General features: G+C 47.9%; 1 protein-coding gene and 2 long non-coding RNA genes across 4 annotated transcripts in view; 2 read left to right on the top strand and 1 right to left on the bottom strand.

The window, feature by feature from the left end:
- The first annotated feature begins 9,641 nt into the window (after positions 1–9,641).
- tmem38b (transmembrane protein 38B) lies at positions 9,642–14,791 on the top strand. Its single transcript, XM_057018018.1, has 6 exons — positions 9,642–10,038; positions 12,295–12,451; positions 12,634–12,818; positions 12,938–13,025; positions 13,128–13,245; positions 13,969–14,791. The coding sequence occupies exons 1-6, from the start codon at positions 9,912–9,914 to the stop codon at positions 14,242–14,244; spliced, it is 951 nt and encodes a 316-aa protein (XP_056873998.1). The 5' UTR covers positions 9,642–9,911; the 3' UTR covers positions 14,245–14,791.
- Positions 11,317–12,300, bottom strand: LOC130516779 (uncharacterized). Its single transcript, XR_008947581.1, has 2 exons — positions 12,045–12,300; positions 11,317–11,929 (listed from the first exon to the last, which is right to left on the bottom strand). It is a non-coding gene; the product is annotated as an uncharacterized LOC130516779 (long non-coding RNA).
- A 634-nt stretch (positions 14,792–15,425) lies between the features above and the next one.
- Positions 15,426–20,995, top strand: part of LOC130516778 (uncharacterized) — a 20,656-nt gene continuing 15,086 nt past the window's right edge. For both annotated transcript variants that reach the window (XR_008947580.1, XR_008947579.1), the window contains exons 1-2: positions 15,426–15,667; positions 19,336–19,502. This is a non-coding gene — a long non-coding RNA (uncharacterized LOC130516778). The remainder of the gene's footprint in view (positions 15,668–19,335; positions 19,503–20,995) is intronic.

Below are 20,995 nucleotides of genomic sequence, written 5' to 3'. Positions count from 1 at the left end.
GTGATAGAGAAAATAAACTGTTCTGCATTATTCAGGAATGAGTGAGCACCGGATCAGGAGTGTGATATTGGATTGGGGCGTGGATGCATCAACAGAGCGGGCCTTCATTTGTATGCAAGTCAGCATGTGTTTGCATAGTCTTGCATATATTTGATGAGCTGTGTGGAACCAGACGGAAACACAAAACATCTTCATTGCACTCATAATAATCTCATTCCTGAATCATTTTTCAGTTTGGTGAAAGCTCTGTTGGATTTTCTGATGACAAACTCTGTGAGAACGTCCACAAGATTTCAACATTCCTCATTTGTCATCATAATTGCAATGACAGTCTTTATCTTGAGTATCTGCAAATAAAGGAGGGACAACTGTGTGACTCACTGATCTGCAATGGTTACCAGTAATGTATGCATGCATGCTCTTTTCCCATACATTCAACCAGTGTCTCTCAATGTGGAGCCACTCCACAAAAGCCTTTTGTCTGCTTCCAGTAACCCCAAGCTTGGCTGCTTATCTGACTTAATTGGCTATGCTCCGTTTGTGGTATTGACTGAGGTGTGTGTAAGGGTGTGTGTGAGAGAAAGAGAGCAAGAGTGGTGCTGGCTAAGCGATGACCACTGAAGTAGTCCCGTGGCATACAGAGAATGCTTATTGGGGCTTTGGAGATGGTGTAGCAGCACATCCTGTCCACACACACCAACAGATATATTTAATTCGTGCTCCAGTCTTTATATGTCTGATTTAATCTTCCTTTTCAGAGGGAATGATTGCATCATATTAGCCTTGTGTGCTAGCTGTCTCACACACACAAAGAGACAGAGACTTCCTGTCTGTGTACCGACCTTCGGTAAAGAAAGAACAGTTATCAGCCAGAAGCTCTGCTGGAGAAGAAAGAACGGCCCTGATTCATAAAATCTAAATTTTAAATTTGGTTTAGAAACCTTTGAGCGTTTCACGTTTCCCCCTCGCGACTATTCACCGGCTGACTTCCTGCCTTTGGGCGTCCAGGGGAGCTGAGACATGTTGACTCTGATCTGTTTCCTGTCTGTGTGATGTCAGCAGCGGTTGCGTCTCTTTAAGGCTCTGTCAATGTATACCTACAGGAACCTTTAGTCTGAGGTCAAAACCTATTCTTATCTGCTTCCTGTTTTTTCGTCATTCGGGGTCATTATGGACCGTTTGTGTCAGGACAGGATGATTGTGACAAGGATGAAAATGAAGATTGTGAGTTTGTATTTTAAACGTATAACAAATAATTAGTGCTGACCTTTAATCTTTCATATAGATGTCAGAACACTAAAGAGAGCCAGTTTGAAGGTGGACACAAACATAAAGTGGACATTTTTACTGTGCACAAATGGGATTTCCTGGACAAACGCACAATAAGTAAAAGATGTCTTCCTTTTGTTTGACCTTGGTGTTGGCCGGCCTTTGGTATGAGAGGAATGCACAAGCCCGAGCCGCTTCAGCTCAACGTGAACTCTCTTTGTCTCTGCACGGGCCAACGGCTTTGAGACAACAACCTGAGGTCTGTGGCAAATTCCTGCTTTGACACAAGCACCTGCGCCGGCGCCACAACCACAGCGTGTTGGAAAAAACAAACGCACAAGAGGAGGAACAGTCCCACCATGGCTCCTTCAGGAGACAGCGCCTTACACGCACACACACACACACACACACACACACGCACACACACACAGGCACGCACACACTTCCTCCCACCTGCCTCCTTGCATCAGTGCTCTGATTAATAACTGTGCTGGTTTCTGTCTCCGTCTCGTGACACAGTGTATTTATACAGACTTTGTCGTTCTTACTGCAAGTCGGTACTGGAAGTCTGCTGAGCTCACAGGGGTTTGAGAAAAAAGGGAAAAAAAAGGTTGCGACGTGTTGATGCGGTGCTTTGGTGGAGGTGTGGGAGCAACACTCCCAAAGATCTCTCATCTTTCTCTATATTTTCTTTTTAAATTATGATTGCTGCTACATTTTATGCTGACGATTGCTTTTTTTTACCTTTGACTCTGGCACACGGTCTGCAGGAGAAAGTGATACCTTATGTATTATTGAAGAACTTAGCTCACTCTTGTGATAAATCATTTATCTGTATAAGAGAAGAAAAAACTCTTGGTTTTTTGGCTCTCTCCTCCCCATGAAACCAAAATAAGCCTTTAGTTTTTGTTTTCATGCAAACATGAAAGAGCGAATGACTCAGGATGTCTCTCAGTTCATCTGAAATTAGACTGAAAGAGAGAACTAACAGAAAAATTGTTATCAGAGCTCAAAATCTAACATCTGAATAATTAATTGATATCCAGACACACATCACCCCCCAATTTTCTACAGGCGCTATAATGCATGACCTCCCCAAAGGGCAGGGCACTCCCAAACTCAGTCTTGAGCCGATAAAGGTCTCTGAATGGTTAATTCTAATCAGTGTTGCTAGGCAACAGCATTCTTTTTTCCTGAATCGTTTGTGGCGCCGGAAACCAAGGCCACCGCAGATATCGGGGCCTTTTCACTAAACCCCACTTCCTGGTATTCATCCACTTCCTTCCCTTCAGCAAATAAGAAAACTGCCCTCTCGCTCGTGGAAAACGCAGCAACTTTCTCTCCAGGACCAAGAGAGTCATTGAATTCCTATTACATGTGCTGTCTGTCCTGATATAAAACCTCAAGAACCTAACAGTCCCCTGAGGAAACTCTGGAATGGGTTCTGGGATGAGTGTTAGGAAGAGCTGATTCAGCTCTCTCAGCCTTTCTTATCACTTTCTCCTCCATTCTTTATACCCCCCCCCCCCCCCCATCAGGCCTGTCTGTCTGAGCACGTGCGAGAGGAGACTTGCTCCGACGTGATGAATGCGAGGGGCGGAAGGCTCATCTCAGACAGGAAGCTCGTACCGGTAGACGGTTTGTGCCGAGAAACAAAAGCAAAGATTCGATTTGCAGAGTCGGACAAAGAAAACAGAAAAAAAAGTTTTCTGCCGCTCTACCTGTTTGGTTTAAACCGGCTTTTCATCACCCCGACAAAGGGTAGAGAACAGCTTTGGTGGCGTTTGCATTCTGCTGCGTGTGCAACTGTGCCTGTGTGCAACCACACCGACGCTAGAGGTTATCTGTGGTTCCTGCGAGTCGGCTCTGCACAGACAACACAGGTGTTGATGGTGTCTTCTACTGCATCACACTGTCAACCGTCACCTTTGACGTCTGCTGGCTGAAACCCACCTCGAATGGTGCAACACTGCAACCGTGCACGCGCTAACATCCAGCGGATCAGATGGCAAGCCACGAGAAGAGGCTGCCGGGGTTAGAGCTTTATATTATATATAGAACAATACATAATGTACAACAGAAGGAGACTTTTAGAGTTAAACAGTGCAGAATAAACAGAGCTGAAGTGTGAAATATTCATCTCAGCGTTCCGCTCCAGCCAAACACGCCAGAGAGGCTGATTCCGTCTGACATTACACATGCGTGGTTTCATGCAAGCGTGCACTTGTCCATGGCAGACACCTGCAGGGTGTAAATCAGGCAGCCAGGTCTTGCAGGGCACAAAACTGCCCTTCACTGGCAGCTGGGGGGTGACAACGAGGGAGGGAGAGAGGGAGGAGGTGTGTCTCCTGCTTTTAATGGGAGATCCTGCAGAAACTGTGCTGCCGTGTGTGTGTGTGCGCATGTGTGTGTGTGTGTGTGTGTGTGAAAGTGCTTGACTGTCTGCGTAAACAGACAGTCAAGCACTTTCTTTCATCAGACCTCTTGTCTGGCAGCAGCAGTTTCACTGATAACATCTATTCTGGAGCCAGAGTTCAGGGTAGCTCCGTGTTGGGTTTTTTAAATTTTGTCTGTGATAAAGAGGCTGGATGATCCTGCATGTTTTTGTGTGCCCGAGGCAGCCGTGGAGCTTGTTCTGTTTCCCTTTTTTGGTGTGTGTTTCCTTGGTCGCGCCATTGTGAAAAACATCCCTCAGATCTCAATAATGACACCCGTAGGTCAAAGGTCAAGGTCGCCCATCATGGGGCTGTCACAGATGTTACTGATTTCCAGAATCACAACTCTGGAGACTTCCCTTCTTCAAAGGTCAGCGCTGGTGTCCTGTCTCCAACCCCAGCGGTGCGGCTTGTAACATCTGTCCAGATGCAGCCGGGGAGCCGTCAGTGCAACGCAACGCTGATCCTGCCAGGCTGCAGCCGCCCACACGCAGAGGTCACGTTTCTTCCTAAAACATGAATCTGAACCCATGTGTGATCTTTATTATGGTTCAGAACTCAACATTATGTCAGGTCACACTTACACTCTTCCTGCCCTGTGTGTGTGTGTGTGTGTGTGTGTGTCCTTGTACAGGCTTTAATAACATGTCTGGACATGTAACAGAGGAATGTTTGTTATGTATTGTGACTTAAAAACAGGGATTTTTCTTTCAGGTCATTCGAGTGTGAGGCGTTAAAGCTCATCCACCACTGTCAACTCAAGCAACATTCCGCTTGGCGTGGGAAAACCATGCTGGAATGTCTTTAAGAGACACTGCACTTCAAATAAACAAGTTTCCTGCTCTGGGGAACAGATAATGGGCATTCTGCGTGTTGTAGTCCCTGTCCGTACACTGAGCTGTACGTTGAGATCCTGTGTGTGTGTGTGTGTGTGTGTGTGTGTGTGTGTGTGTGTGTGTGTGTGTGTGTGTGTGTGTGTGTGTGTGTGTGTGTGTGGCTTGTTTGACATCATATTTGTGTTTCCTCATCAGTGAACACTGAGCTCTCACAGTCAGAGGTGAAAATCAGTCCCAATTATCCTTGAGGACAAAGGAGAGTGAAGAGGAGCATTCCTCCTCCTCCTCGTCCTCCTCCTGCTCCTCCTCATCATGACAACAGCTCAAGTCAGGCATGATTAATTGACCCGTCTGTCTGAAGCAGCAGGCAGAAACATCAGCTATCTTATGCAGAATTTCAAATTATGCTAATGTGGGGCCGAATTCCCCGAACAAGTGATGTTTCTGTTGTCTTTGGTTGGTTTCTTGTGTTTGCAACTAGAAATAAAGTATAAGGGGCTATAAAGAGCTCAAATGTCAGAGCTCCGTCTGGATAATTTGGGTTGTGTCGTGGGAAGGAGGTGGCCTACATACCTGGGGTCTAATCTTGTGAGTCGACTTCTCCCACTGATGGGCGACAAGTAAAAGGTCGGGGTTAAAGTTCAGCTCTGGCTCGAACCTCCACAACACTTGGATGGCTCGCTCCTCTCTTGCTCGTGCCTCCTGGTGAAAACCTCCTGATTTTGGTCATTCCCACACTAACCAGAAGGTATAAATCAAGCCTATTTTGGTGACGCCAGATTCGGTCGAGCCTTTTTTTCCCCCTCTCTTCCCTGCGTTGCCGTGACCGTCTCTCCTACCAGCCTGGTGACGTGGACTCACCAGCGGCGGGCTACACCCATTTTTGGCTTTCTCAAAATGATACAGTGCTGCCTGGTAGCAGAGGGGAAAATGTGCATGTGTGTGCATGTGTTTATGAGGAGGGGGGGATTATTGAGGCCTGTAAAGAGGGTGTAGCTCACCCTCCGCCCTTTTGTCACTGTGTCTGAACATGTGGTGCATGCAGAACTTTTTATAATAACTAGGGGGGCTCAAATTGTCCTGCTGGAGATCTTAACACGCTGCACTTCCGGCTTGTGCGGCTGCCTCTGTGTTGGATAAAGGTCAGCTTCCAGCGGCAGACTGTGTCACTCCGCCTGGGTCAAAGTGGCACAGGCAGAGTCCCCACTGTCTGGGCTATGCCGTCACTGGGTGGCACGTAATCAGACCAAAAATAATCTGTTTATAACACGAGTACCAATTTACCACAGGCAGACGCCAGCATGGCTCTGTGGACAGGCTGACACACAGTGCGTTAAAGGTGCTTTAGATAGAAGTCAGTGTGCGTGTGTGTGTGTGTGTGTGTGTGTGTGTGTGTGTGTGTGTGTGTGTGTGTGTGTGTGTATGTGTGGCGGGGGGGATTGGCAGCCAAAGAGGCCTGGAAAGGTCTCCAGGGTGCGAGTTTTTTCCAGCCAGACCCAAAGGCAGCTGATGTCCCACATAAATTGAGTTTCCGGAGGCGGAAATCAACAAGCTGACTCACTTGCTGACCTTAATGTGTTGGAGCCTCCATTGTCCCACATGCAACACGCCGGATTTGTTGTCTGCCACCTCTATCAGCCCCAGCATCAAAATGGGCTGTGTCATGTTTCGCTATTAATGATGTAAAACATTAAAAAAGTAAATATTGCCCGTTCTCTTCAGATACAGGTGGGTAACTGGAACTCTCCGAGCTGCAGGCGATTGTCCCCTCCAGCCTCCAGGGAGGGGCTTTGGTACATGTCTCATGTTAGCAGTATAAACTGTCAGAGCTTCTAAAGATGGTAGATGGCTGCAAAGAGTGTTTCTGGTCTAATGGATCTACAAACTGAAGGAGTTGAGAGTTGTGAAAATAAGGGAGTAAGTTTGTCCCTTACTGCAGTCAGCCACTAGGGGGCGATCAAGCTGCTCCATCTTTATGTATTTAACACTTCTGTTCCTCTAATGAACAACATCAAATTATGATAATATCAATAACAGGGATCCAGATTGTACCAAAGCTAACTTGCATATAAAAGATAAAAACTGAGCACTAAGACTAAGTCACAGTCTTAACCAGTACCTACCGTATGGTCACCATGGCGACATACAGTATGAAACACAGCAGGCTCTGTGAGGTTGCTGCCAGCCTCCAGCATCAACCTATGATAAAATCAGAAGTTAGCATTGTTGTTTTATTGATGTAATCATGTGAACATTCCTCTAAATTACTCTGACAGAAGCTTACATTTCCAATCAGGCGTTCCAGAATTTATTGCAAAACGTGCTTTTCCTGCTGTCGGTATCTGATAAAGGGATATTTCCTCATATTTGCGGCTCAGCTTGCCTGTTTTCTAATAAGATTTAATAAAGGGGCTCAGATAAACATCTCTGTCTGATTGGAAGCGCTTTAGGAGGTTTAATTCCGTGTATCTGTGAGAGGTTTGAGGAGGAACTGACCCCTCGTGACCTCGTGGAAGTGAGACTTGTTTTGCGGTCGATGCAGCAGGTCCGATATAACCGTCCCAGCCGTGGTCTTTAAACAGCCGTAGCCGTGCTGGTGTCGCGGCGCTGCCCACAAGAATGCCACAGCCTGCTCCCAGGAACTTTGGGCTGGGTTCCTGTTTTAAACTGTGTTGCTGGGGATGCAGGTTTGGATGGAGTCACCAGGTCGGAGATGGATGTAAACAAAGATGTTTACCCCACTATGGCTGCATGAAGGCCGGGCTGGATGAGGTCGCATCCAGGGTGTAAAGTCTGCTGATATTTCTGGCCTCCCTGCCTTCATGACCAGCTTGACTTTTGCTGGGGCCTCCTGGACTCTGATCTTCCCTCAGGTCCTGCAGATCTTCCATCCTCCTGATCTGACAGCGAACCTTCCGATGATGTCACAGGCTCTTGTTGTGGCCTGTTGAGTTTCGCCAAACTAGATCCACCCGGCTGGGATCTGAACGACGCAAATTTGTTAAATGACTAATTTTGTAATGTTTCCATGATGCAGAGGGACCAAAAACGACCATGGGCAAACAGGCCGACAGACGATGATTTAAAGGTCAAAGAGGTCATGAAGCATCACAATCAACCACATCCTCATGTCGCATTCAATAGCAGCTGTGGCAGCATTTGAAATGACTTCATCGCCCTCATAGATGGTGTTTTTACTTCAGTTATTTGAGTATTTTTAGCAACGTGAACACAACAGAGCTATTCCAGGGCTACAAAACCGTGTCCTGTCATCCTGGTTCACTCCTCCCTGAGAAGACAGCACCCTGAGGTTTCAGCTGTGGGAGGCACACGCACGGGTGACAGGCCTGCTAACCGCAGACATAATTGAATAAAGATTCCAGTTGTTCTCAGTCCCCCAGTTTTAGCCTCTGGGTCTTTCAGACGGGCCCCAGAAATGCAAAGAATGAGAGGGCAACCCCCCCGCTTGCTGTCGGCAGTGCTGACAGTTTAATCCTGCACCACTGGGAGAATGCTGATGAAGACTGCTTAAATAATAAACGTGTGTGTGTGTGTGTGTGTGTGTGTGTGTGTGTGTGTGTGTGTGTGTGTGTGTGTGTGTGTGTGTGTGAGCATCGTGCCTTGAACCTGAAGATCAGTGGTAGATGCACTAGAGCTGGCTTCTATCAGACACTGAGACAATGCAGCCCCCGATGATGCACTGGTTCCAGTGACGACATGGGAAAGTGACTGGTTTTAACAGGCTGATACACACCGACCTCAGTCGGCAAAACAAACACAGGAGTGGTCTCAGGTGGAGTTTCATGGTGACGCTTGTTTCAGGGGTTACATCATCACTCAGACATTTTGTTCTTAATTTAAAGGTCTATATTCACAGAGGCGTCACAGAATAAGCTTTAAAGTGAAAGTATCCTGTTTTCGTCAATAAGTGATCCCATTAACTCGTGGAAAACAAAAAATAATTGGCAAACACAAATAAACTTGCCGCCGGATTATGTTAATAACAGTTTCTACCTGACATGTCTAATTTAATAAAAGAAAAAGATGTGATAATGATCATTTCCATTCATGAATGAATATTTTTACGCGACTTCATCGACAGGTCTGTATAAAATGGCGCACGTCTGACACCTAGCGGCCACGGACTGTAAACGACAAAATAGAATCGAGTTAAATATAATTATAAAAAGCCTATCCTAAATGTTTAAAGATAAACAATAAATCCACGCTGCCAAATGGCGTATCAAGAGTTTTCTTTTATTTTCGTATAAACTATTTCGAAATCCTACATCTGAAATGCTTTATTTAATAAATAAAAAACTAGCGGTTGTCTTATTATTTTTATTTATTTTGCTGACACTGTAGAAAGACTATAATTTAATCTGATCACATCCCTTTAAACATAAGAGATGAGTTCAAAAAAGAAAATCGCAGGGGGGTAAAATCACCACCAGGGGTCCTGCTCAAGTCTCATCTGCACAAGAGGATTTTATTTCAAACCGACACTGTTTATTTTAAATTCACTGCTCTGAAAAACAAGCTTGGAGTCACAATAGTTGTTAGTTTGGTTCATTTGTTATCACTAGAAACACGAAGGGTGACCTCATTTTACACTGACAGCGTCTCTGATGGGCCAACAGTTCTTGCCTATCGTGCAAATATTCAACTTTTAAGATCCACACGCCCTTAAAATTGTTCTGTTTCTAATGAACTAGATTAGCAGTTCTAAACTTTGTGCAATCCAACGACTCGGGGGAAACCACATAAAACCATATTAAATCCAGGCTATTTTAACTTGTGCTCACAAAAAGCAGAACAACATGAAAGTTTCCTCATAAAAAATGTACCTGATACATGGTTTCTATACGTTGTTCTAAAATGGTATGGATTTGTTGAATGTTCGGTCGCTGTTTGGTGGTATTTATAGACGTTATATTAGTGTGTGTGTGTGGGGGGGGGGGTTGGGGGGGGGGCTGTTGACGTTTGTAAAACTTTGCAGCATCGCCTCGCGAAGCCACATTCTGACTGCTGATTGGCTGACCGTGATGCGGTTTGTCCAATCACAGAGCCGCTCTGGCTGGCCCCGCCCCGTCGCTGGCATGGCGGAAGCCAGGGGAAGAATCCCACGTATGCGCCGATGACAGCATCTTTGATGGGGACAGCACAGTCCGACCAACCTGTGTTGAAACACGGTCTTTAAAGTGAAGCAACCAGCAACTTGGCAGCGGTTCACCCGCCCGGACGGAGGTGTCGGTGTCAGCGGATGAGAGCGAACGGTCTGCTCAGATGCTCTGGACCTTTTCTCCGCTCCGAACTCCGAACTGGGACCAACGACACGGGTTTGACTCTGAACAGCTTCTGAAATAAGTAAATGATGGATCTGCTGGAGGTGCTGCACTTGGACGAATTGTCCCACGGGCTGGCAAAGTTGTCCATGTTCCCCTACTTTGACATGGCGCACTATATCATGTCGGTCCTGGCTCTGCGGGAGCAGCCTGGTGAGTTCAAGGACACCACTTTTTCAAAGTTTTCTCACTTATCTTAACTCCACACCCCTGCAATGCATCTCTTATTGTTGCACTTTAAAGTTAACTGGCTCTATAGTATTAATAATCCATAATTCCCACCAAATATTTGAGTTTGAGGGAGTTTATTACAAAACTTTGAAACCACTGTGGTCACTTTATTGTGCGCAAATACCTGCACAAACGGTTACAGTTAACAACTCTTGTTAAACTCTTAAAATGAAAACAGGTACTCAGTTTTTATGATATTAAAAAAACGATGATAAGTGCTTTATTTATAGAGCATAGTAATTTTGTATGCTTGCATCACCATAAAAAAAAGTTAACAAGTGCAATGAAATACACAGAAGAAAGTGACAACTGCGACAGACCACAGCAACAGTCGGTCTATGGGATGGTCTCAGGCACAGGTCCAGCTTATGTCACTGCGGGGACAGGTGGACTGCACAGGCGCTGCAGAGCAACACGCTCGCTGGACATTCTCGTCTCCCTGCTGGAGCTCTCCAGGCTATTTCGGAACTTGCCTCGCAAAGAATCTGACCCCTTCATGCCTTGTCCTCTCTTCACATCTCCCCATTCCATTTTTAGTTCAAACACAGCGACCGGACTTTGACAACATTTGCAAAGAGCATAGAGGAGGTCAGTGAATGCAGCGTAGATTCGTCAGATTTCCGGTGTTTGTCCTTGCCAAACCGGAGTAAACATCAGAACCCAAACACTCAGGAGGCAATTTGGGCTGCTTCTGCTTTCCCAGAAAGGAAAGGAATGCAAATCGTTCTATTCTCCTTTCCTGCCTTCAAACTTCTCTTTGTGCTTCGTAGGAGAATACACTTCTGTCATGGTGCACTCTCACACATCCTAGTTTCCTAAATATACATTTTCATGACCATCCCAAACCTTCAGACTGGAAGGAGGCAGGTTTATTCCACTGGCACCACTGTTTACCTTGGATTTGCATCAGGCTTTGAATGGATTGTAGAGTTCTGAGAAGATCATGCAAAGTTAACCAGTTTATCGCCGTACTGGAAACTACATTTATGTCAAGGTTCATACGGACAGATGGTCTTGCAGGACAGCAGCCCTGCTAATTTCCTGTTGCGTTATTGTTGCCAACTTTTGTAAAGCTCAGAGTTCAAGTGCGTATTTCATGTTTCAGTGGGGGGGGGCGAGGGTGAAGCAACACATAACACGTGTTGCTGTCTGTAGCGTGGTTGCACATGTGCAAGCAGTGGTTTTTTTCCACTGATGAGGTTCCAGGAGTGCAGCATTGACTTAATATAATGCAGAGCACGTCATCATCCTCTTCATAGTTTCAGTTTAAACTCGGTTGCTGTTTCCTTTCCACTATAAGGAGCCAAATTACAGTATAACTGTACAAAGCGTGAGCCTGGGACAACAGCACACTTACTTCCTGTTTGTATTTTATATCCTGTTCCTGTTTGAGTCATATTTGGCATTTAAATCCAACATGTCTGTGCTTGGCTGATGAAGGCGCAGCAGATGCAGGCTGCTTTGAATAAAGTCGTTATGTTTGACACGGGAGGCGTCCGTGCCCTTTGACACCGCGATAACGCTTTATCTCCAATTTACAGTGCAACAGTGCGCCATACTGTCGTACTGCCGGTGGAAAGTACAGTATGACGTGCATATTCAGCAAACACATACATAACTCCAGGGGGCGATCAGCAAAAAGAAAGATTGTCTATTGCTCAGTGCCAGGAGCGTGCAGCCATTGATGGAGGGAGTATGAGGAAGTATGTCGAACTATAGATCCTGCCTCTCCAGGAGTCCATAATCTGTGTGTAATCCTCAGATTACTTTGGTCCTGTGTTGACTGTGAGCAGATGGCTCAGGCTCTGTCCATCTGTAGGTGAAGGTAAACACATATGTCATATATTCATTTGGTTAGAGAGTTGATACTGTTCATGACTGGGTGTTAACCCTAAAGGAGTGTTCAGTTGATGTTAATCCTCACTGACCTCACAGTCTCTGCACTTTGGACCTGGAGGCGTAGCTCTCTGTTTACCTGTCATGTAGGCAATAATTGTTTAGCAACTGTGGTTTGGAGAAATGTCAGCGAGGTTATGGTGTCAAACAGCAATGAAAATGCCTCTTAATCTTTCAGAATAAATGTCGTCTCAGTCTTCATTGTTGTGCAGAGTTGCACATAAATACGTGTCATGTAAGCATTCCTCCTGCTCACTTAAATACTCCTCTGTACTTGTGCAGGAGCTCTTGAGGTCTCCAGAGTCAGCCCGTTTGCCTGCTGGTTCAGCTCCATGCTCTTCTGTTTCGGCGGAGCTGTGCTGTCTGGGATTATGCTGGCCGAGCCGCCTGTGGCACCTTTATCCAACAGCACCAGTGTTTTGCTGGCATCCATCATCTGGTGAATATCTGATGGATCTAATCACCTTTATTTCACTATTTCCTGCACACTATTGCAGAAGTTATTGTGGTTAGATTTGTGCTTTGGCTCCATCTGCTGGCGAAATCCGTAAATACATCACTGTTATAGGAGTGTACAGTGCCCCTGCTGGTGATTTGAGGCAAATACCTACCTCCTGACAGGTACTTGGTGTTTTACTGCCCCATGGACCTGGTGTACTCCTCCATTACCTTCCTGCCTCTCAGGCTGGTGCTGTCAGGAATGAAGGAAGTCACCCGAACCTGGAAGGTGCTCAGTGGGGTCACGCAGGCCCACAGCAAATACAAAGACAGCCTGCTGGTCATGATTGCCATCGGGTGGACCAGAGGTCAGAACGCGTTGGTGCATGTTTACGGAAATCTCTTTGTCTCTTAATACAGTGGTGTTTTAGGCCGAGCCTCACCAGAATTTTTGTTTGTTTGTTTGTTTGTTTTTACCCACTGCCAGGTGCTGGAGGGGGTTTGATACGGAATTTTGAGCAGCTTGTTCGTGGCGTATGGAAACCAGAGACAAACGAGCTCCTCAAAATGTCCTAGTGAGTATTCAAGGGTGGTGTTACCTCAAAAGTCTCCCCTCCATATGATGGTAAAGTTTCATTTCAACACACGCGGGACTCACTGCTTGGTTTTGTTCTAAGTCCCACGAAGATCACCCTGATCGGCGCCGTGCTGTTTGCTCTGCAGCAGACCCACTACCTGCCTCTGCAGACGCGCCACCTGATGCTTATCTACACCATCTTCACCGTCGTCAATAAGGTCAGTCCGCCTCCGCGCGTTGCGCCGACAACGGCCAGGATAAGGACAGGGAGGAACAAATATTTTGGCAGCGGCTTTGCTTCGTATCTGTGGTGTCACGTCTTCCACATGACCTCCCTCCCTCCCCCGTTTTGAAGTTTTAGCTGATGTGACTCACATTAGCTCAGTATTACCCACAGGGCCGGGGCTTTTGCATCATTTTCATCAGCTTGCATCATCCTCTTCTCTTCTCTGGGAAACTTTAGCTCTTGACACAGACACAGATAAATCTTCTTTGTCTCTCTGGCCCGATTCTCCCAGCTCTGACCAGTCTAGCAAACATCGATTCGGTGACATTTCCGAGGCCCGGTCGATATCCCCAATGCTGATATGACTTCACATAGACATATTTAATATCTTAAACTGAAACACTCTTTAATGAGACCAAAACAAGCACCGTCTCAGCTTGTCACGTATATTTTGTCTGCTCGCTGTTTGTCGCTCGTGCGTGTTGGGATTTGAAGGCTTAGCTGAAAACAGCTGCCTGGTGTGATAATTATTTAGCTAACCGTTACTTTAAAGCTCTGCAGCTCTGAGCGGAATTACAGCCTTTGCTTTACGGTTATCAAGTGATTCTTTATTGGTCCAAAACAATCAGTCTAATAAATGCAGAGTGTTTATCAGCATAGACATGCTAACTAGCTTTAGCAACACTTCTTATGTCTTCACTGCGTTTCCTTCCAGTCGAGGATGATGCTGACGGGCTCCTCTTCCTCGCCGTTTGCTGCCATTGAATCCGCCATCTACAGAACCCTCTTCGCCGGCTACTCCCCGTACGCCGCCCTCACCGGAGAGGCAACCAAAGCGTGCGCCGATGTTAGCGCAAGCGTCGCAACCAAAGAGTCCAGTAAAAACAGAGCAGCTGACGCGCCCAGTCCCAGTCCTGTCATGGGACAAACGCTCAAAGCCAAAGAAGAGTCAGAAAGGCCGGAACCAGAGAGCTGCAAGAAGATGGACTAGTCAGCCCCCCGCACGTAGTGCCTTTTCCCCCACAACGTCATCTCTGATTCACAGTTTGGTCACTTCAGGTCTTCAACCGTTCTGCTGAAATCATTTCAACCAGACTTCTGACAACCCTGCACCTCAATGTGGGACGGTTCCCAGGAAATACACACACATTTATGCTGTCTGACCAGGAAGTCTCTCACGGAGCAGCTGTAGCCTCATCCTTAAGGTGTGTGTCTGATGGCTACTAGCTGTTTTAGCTCTGGGTTTTTGGTGCTTTGTACCTGCTGATCCACGAATGTCTACCTGACCGTCTGTGTGTTCCCCTTCCTGTAAAGACTCTTTGTTTCCTACTCTCAGCAGTCTTGGAATAATTTTTTTTAAAAGAGAGGCTATATTGTATTACCTTCAGATGTTTTATTCTATTTATTGCCAATCAACGCGATCTTGAATGTATGACATTTCAAATGGAAGAAAGCATTCTGGTTGTGTTCCATTCCATCTGAGAAACGCTTGCACAAGAAATCCTGAGATTAAAGAGTTGAAGCTCGTTATAAAACCAGTCTTTCAGTTCTAAAACCATTTCTTTCTATTGGTTGCAGTGGTCCACGTGACCTCTGCAGAACGACCTCTGTTGTTTGTCCAGACTTTACCTCCGCTACGGGCCGAACCGTTGCATCACTGTGTCATCAGCTCCCCATTTGTACCCCCCCTTTAAAAACACAGGGAAGGGAAATCTCCCCCCAAATCTGGATAATGCTTGCTAACGTAGGCCAGGATAGAGGAGCCCCTGGAGTCTGTAGGAGATTCTGGCGATGAAGAATAAGAACCAGCTCAGGATGGTGTTTTTCTTGGTCGGCCTGTTCTGACCCTCCTGAAAGACCCGTTAATAAATCAAGTGTTTCCCAGAGACGGGTGACATGGCCGCGGTTATAGAGGCTGACGATTCCAAGACAATTCCCTTAATGAGGTCCGGACCTGCGTGACAAGTGCTCAGTGAACCGAGTGTAACCCCCCCCCTCCTCCCCGCCACACGCTTTCAAGCCCCCGTGCACCTTTCACCTCGGCCCCAGTTCACCTGCTGCTCTGCGCCCCTTCCCTCCGTCCTTTCCCTCACACAGTTTTCCAGTGGGGAAATTTGAAATACACCCTTAAACAGGGAAATAGAGTTATTATTTAAAGTTTGGGACGGTCAGTCCAAAGGTCCAGGAGGGGTTTTCTTTCAATATTTGACCTTCCCATCAGTGGGGCTGCTGCCTGTGGAGCAGAGGCCCTGTTGCAGGCGGGTGCAGGACATGCGGTCACCACATGGTGGCGCCAGGAGGCACCTTCTGATGGCAAGAAGCCTGGGAACAGACAGACTGGCCAGCCGCTGCAGGCAAGCGGGAACGGGGACAGGAGGGGGACCCTCCATCCAGCCAATGGCAACTGCCTACGTGTGAGTGTGTGTGTACTTGTTTAGTGGTGCATGTGGGAACATACTGGACAAGTCCCTATTCCTGTGGGGACGTTTCAGTTTATGTACCGGGACAATGGCAAAAAATCTAGAAATGCTTCAAAATGCTTTCACCTGACAGCTGTCTGCTTAAGTATAGCAAAACCAGCCAAAGTGTATGTCGACACGTGGGTGTGTGCAGGTGTTTGTGACATGTAGAGAGGCAACAAAGGCCGAGTCCATCAAAAAGGCACAAAGAGCTCCAGGGTGCCCACACACACACACACACACACACACACACACACACACACACAGCCAATCCCTCAGAATCAAAAGGAAGCCCTTTGTTTATTCTTCTTCCCAAAAACACACATGATGCCCACTGCCAGTGTGTTTTTATCATCATTTATGTTCCCAGACTGAGCCGGTCTCAGTGATCCCAGTCAGACCTGCTCGCCGCTCCCAGTCTCCGTCCCACCAGGACAAACGACTGGGAGAGTGTTAACTAGCAGCAATCAGGCTCGTGGCCGTGCACCTGCTCCTGCGCCGTGGCGGCTACATTTGATGTCCCAGGCTGGCGGCGGTGTGGCTTCTGCCATGACGTGATTCCTACTGGGACCTAAAATTAGAACTTTTCCGATTCACCCGTTTAAACGATTGCGGTTCCGTTGAAACGCAACGCCGCGCAATCAGATTTGTTTTCACTTTGAGCGGAGAACTTGTCCGGGACCAGACAGGAAACGGTTCGCTTCAGGAAGGGAGCGAGACAAAGGGAGGGCAAGGAGGAAGGGAAGGTTAACTGCAGGGAGGATGAAGACAAAGCCTCCTGGGAAAGATGGGCCCTCAAGGGAATGTCTCACAGATGTGTTCAACTCCCTCGGCGAGCTCCAAAGCGAGCCGCCGATGTCCCAAAGAGCAGCTGCGAGGGCACAGAAACGGAGCTTCAGTCGCCTGGAAAGTGGCTGCGTGTCTGGAAACCTTCAACCTTCTTCTCTGGCAGAATCGGAGTGTGTTTTCATCACTTTAGTCGGCGTTCTCGAGTCCAGATCCACATCAGCGCTGTCGCCTCCTCATTCGCTGTCAGCGAGCAAAGGTCAAGCGGTCGACTTCCTGGTGGAGATAACGCCGGTCGTTTGGACACTCCTCAAACCCTCCCCTAAAAATTTGGAAAACCTCCAGATGTTTTGCGGCACAATATTATCCCCCATGAAGCTATATCACTTACCCATAATGCACCACACTACTGGCGCCAAGAGCTCGGCGGCTGCCTGTGGACTTTCAACCCTGGCCGTCTTCTCGGCCTTGTCCACATCTCCTGACGCTCAGAGCTCCCTCACAACAGTTCCTCGTCATTTAAGTGACGTCGCTCGCAGCCAGGGCTCCTCCTGCACCTTGGAAACGTGGTCAACACACTTGTCCCTGCTCTCATAAGCGCGGCCGGCCGCTGGAGCATGGTGTGGGTCTGTCAGCCCCCCCCCCCCCCACCTCCTCCCTCCTCCCTCCTCTTCTTTTCTTCTGCCCCTGGAGAAGCAGATGGTGGCGAGTGCTGGCCCTTTCCCCCTCCATGAAGGACCTGGATCAGCTTAACCCGCCGTCTGCGCAATCTAAATGTGACCTTGCGGAGGAAATGGAAGCGGAGCTTCGGGCGCCACAACAAGCAAAGCGCCAGATGAAGTTATTTGCTGCGGCGTGAGACTCCGGATGGGAGCTCTTCAATTTCCATTTTCATTTTTTGCCCCCCTGTGTTCTTTATTTCCTTCGATTAATCTGCTCTATCTGCTCCTCCCCTCTCTCGTCCCGGGGATCTTCGCGCCGCCGTTGTTGCCCACCCCCTCGTGGTTGCTCGGCCCCTCCCGTATGCAAAGCAGGACACGGAGGACAGCCGCTGCCTCAGAAAGGAGACAACCAGGTCTTGGGGGTGACAACACACCCGCACACACTGTTAACTCACAGTCTCCTTGTCTGCCCTCTCTGACTACACACACACATATGTGCCTCCTTTTTGCCAGACACACACACACACACACACACACACGCCCACTACTGTGGGCTGGGCTGAAGCTGGGGGACAGGGAGAGCTGAAGCTGTCTGTCTGTCTGTCATTAGTATTCCAGCAGGAGGCTCCTGGCCCGGCCAGACATCTGAGCGGAGCAGCCGCAGCAGATAAAGAAGAAGCCATTAATCCAGGAAAGATTACCAGCACAGATACTTTATCCCACCGTAATACAGCAATGCAACCACACTGGTTCCATTTACCATGCCGTCGGAGGGGAAGGAAGAGGGGAGCGAGGAGGTAGAACTCACCTTGTGGATGGAAAGATGGGGAGATGGAGCGGCGGCTTCCCCCTGTTAAACCCGAGTGCTGTGAATTTCCGTCACCTCCTCTCTGAACTTCTATCCCTCCGGTGGCAGCTCATAAATGTGGTGGGACGCGGACATGTAAACGAGGTCAAAAAACACAAGTGCCATTGGAGGAGGATCTTCTGTCAAGAGCTAATGCCCAGAGTTGAAGCAATCGGCCTTGAGATAAGAGTATCAGGACACCTCGGTGAGCATGACACAGTAGATCCAGAGGTTAAAGATAAGGTGGGAGGGTGGGGGGGGCAGCAGATGCAAGCGATTCCATCAGAAGTTGACTCAAAGGTGCCGAATGATACGTGCTTGGGATTTTTGGAAGTGGAATTGATGGTCGGCTCAACAAGCAGCACTGATAGATGAGCGGAGGGGAGGTGGAGACGGATGAAGGAGATGGGAGATGTTCGGCTCCTGGGGAGGAAGAAAGGAAGCAGAGACGCGGAGGGAAGGAAAGACAAAGGCAGCGGAGACAAGGTGGGAGCAGCTCCGCTACAATGCTGGGCTCATGTGTCCTACAAAACATCCAATCCTTCAGACTTGGCAGATAGTGTTACCATGAGAACAGCAAGAGGGGGTTATTGTGAGGAGAGAGGGAGCGAGGACATGGAGGAGAGGGAGAGACAAGAAAAGGCCAAGCTCGCTCCAGCAACCATCTGTTACTCCGGCTCACCCTGGCACCAAGAGCAACCTTTCTCTGGAAAGGAATGTGCAAGTCTGCCCCCGAGAAGGGCTCCAAAAACAAGGCCGAGCTCCAGGTCGTTCCGCGCGAGGCGCAGCTGCCGCCGAGAGTTCACCCGTCTGGCCTCGCGCGTCTGTTCCGACGGTAGCCGAGTTTCCAGAACGGCTCCGTGTTGAGATTTAAGCGCCAGTTGTTTCCACTTCACACGTTGAGGAGGATAATGGTCACTTCTGCCTCTGTCCAGAGAGGAAAAAGTGGCGGCGTCAAGTTGAGCACAGCTGCATCCACATCTGCTGCGGACAGCACACAGGAACCAAGCTGGAGATGATCTCCACAAAGGTCCTTTTGTCTTGACCAAACGGGCTACTCAGTAGTGCATGCTGCCTACCCCCCCAGCAGGGAAATGGTGATTGGCAACGTTCAAATCAATGCTGCTACAACTTTGCATGTGGGGGGAGCTCAACCCTCCACCGAGTCCAAGAGCCTTCACTGATGGGCTCTGAATTTAAAAAAATACCACTTGGACAAATGTCGGGTACTTTGACCTTTCAAATTTCACCTCCACAATGTCTCAGTCCTTTGAAACAAAGTTCATTCTCCCTTTTCACTGCAAATATTCTCTTTTTTTTTTCTAAAGATGGAGGCCTTCTGGAGCGCAATCATGTCCATCTGTGATGGACCCATAAAAACCTGAAAATCCCCTTTAGGAAAAGGACCAAGTTCTTGAGCTAGCCTAAGCTCAGGTCCTGAAAGGACCACAGCAGTCCTGGTTTTTGCCTGTGTGGACCTCGTTACCCACCGACAGTATGTCTTCACCTGTTATCTCCACCTGTGTCTAATTATCTCTTCGATTTAAGCCCTCTCCCTCGTCTCCTCTCTGCCAGAATGTGTTGTTCTGTGCTGCGGCTGTGTTTGTTTTGTTTAATTATTACTTTTCGGCATCTTCTTCCACTTTAAAGCTCTTTGTGTGCAAACACAAAGAGAGCATTTCCGACGTATGAAGTGTTTTTAGTGGTTTTTGTTCATTTCCTGTGTTCCGCTCCTCCAGCGACCTTGTTTGGTGAGTGTTTACCAAGATAGCAGAATAATCACAAGTGTCTGATTTAAAATATTCTGGAGATCTTGCAGCATGGAATCAAACTTCAAACCTTGCTAGCTAGCAATGAGCTAGTCCTGGTCCTCCAATGCACCTTTATTATGTTACGACTTTCTTGCATCAGTCTGAGATTAACTATCACCAAGTTAATCTTTTGATTATGATCTCCCACAGAGGACAAAGAGACACACACTCACTCCTGATTATTATATCAAATTTACTTTTAATGATGCTGTCTCCTCCTGAGTGATCTAGTTCTTTGGCCTCCAAGGAAAAAGCCGCCCCCTCCCCCCACATCCATCCGCGACCTCCACAATTAACTGGCCGACCAATCACATCAGAGCGAGACGGAACTTTGATACGAGTCTCTCTGAACTCTGGAGACCGCGGGTCCTCCATACTTCATCATGGCCGTCATTATCAGACCCAAGACCTGGAAAATCTGCCTTTCTGCTGCAGGATGAACCCACAGAGCTCCGCATTCTCTTCAGAAACCTCCAGCACCCTTCTTTTTTTAGCATCTGTTATCCCACCTTCATTTGCCACACTACCTCTGACTCTTTGGTAGGCGCTTGCATGATCGACCTCTTCTCGGGGGGGGGTGCGACGGTGCCTGTGTGTGCGTCAGTTGACGAGATGCTTTCATCATGAAATTACCTGAGCTGCAACGAGCCGGACTCCTCGGGAGATGAGTGAGGCGTGATTCCATCCTGGGCAACTGGTGATTTGGGTCATTTTCTTTTGCCGGATTTGGGTGTCATTTAGAGTTTTGGGTTGTTTTGATTCAATGTCTGACTTCAGATCTTTTTTGGGGGGGAGGGGTCTGCGTTCAGAATAATACTGCTGCGAACATGCAACCAGGCGTCCGTAACCCCCAGGTGTGGTCAGCACATCGACTTGCATCTCAGCTCCCCTCCATAATCTCATCTTTGTCCCGCGGTGCACTTCCTGCCTCCTCATCTCATCCTCTTTGCTCTAAGCCAAGAACATCTCAAGCCCTGCTTTGAAATCAGGAAATGAAAGGAAAGTCTCAGTGCTCGGAGAGAAGAACCCTAAACGCGGCGCGATAAAGGCTACCGAGGCGTCGCGCTGTTGGGATTCCGAAGGGTGGATGGGTTTTTTCCTATTGTCTACACCTCGCCTCGAATGCTACGCCCTGTCTGTGTTGACAGGCTGCAGATAAGGAGGTGCCCTCAGGTAT

This window comes from Takifugu flavidus, chromosome 20 (genome assembly GCF_003711565.1).
Source record: "Takifugu flavidus isolate HTHZ2018 chromosome 20, ASM371156v2, whole genome shotgun sequence".
Taxonomy (NCBI): Eukaryota; Metazoa; Chordata; class Actinopteri; order Tetraodontiformes; family Tetraodontidae; genus Takifugu; species Takifugu flavidus.
Note: the sequence above shows the minus strand (reverse complement) of the source record. Positions and strands in the feature narration are given on the sequence as shown.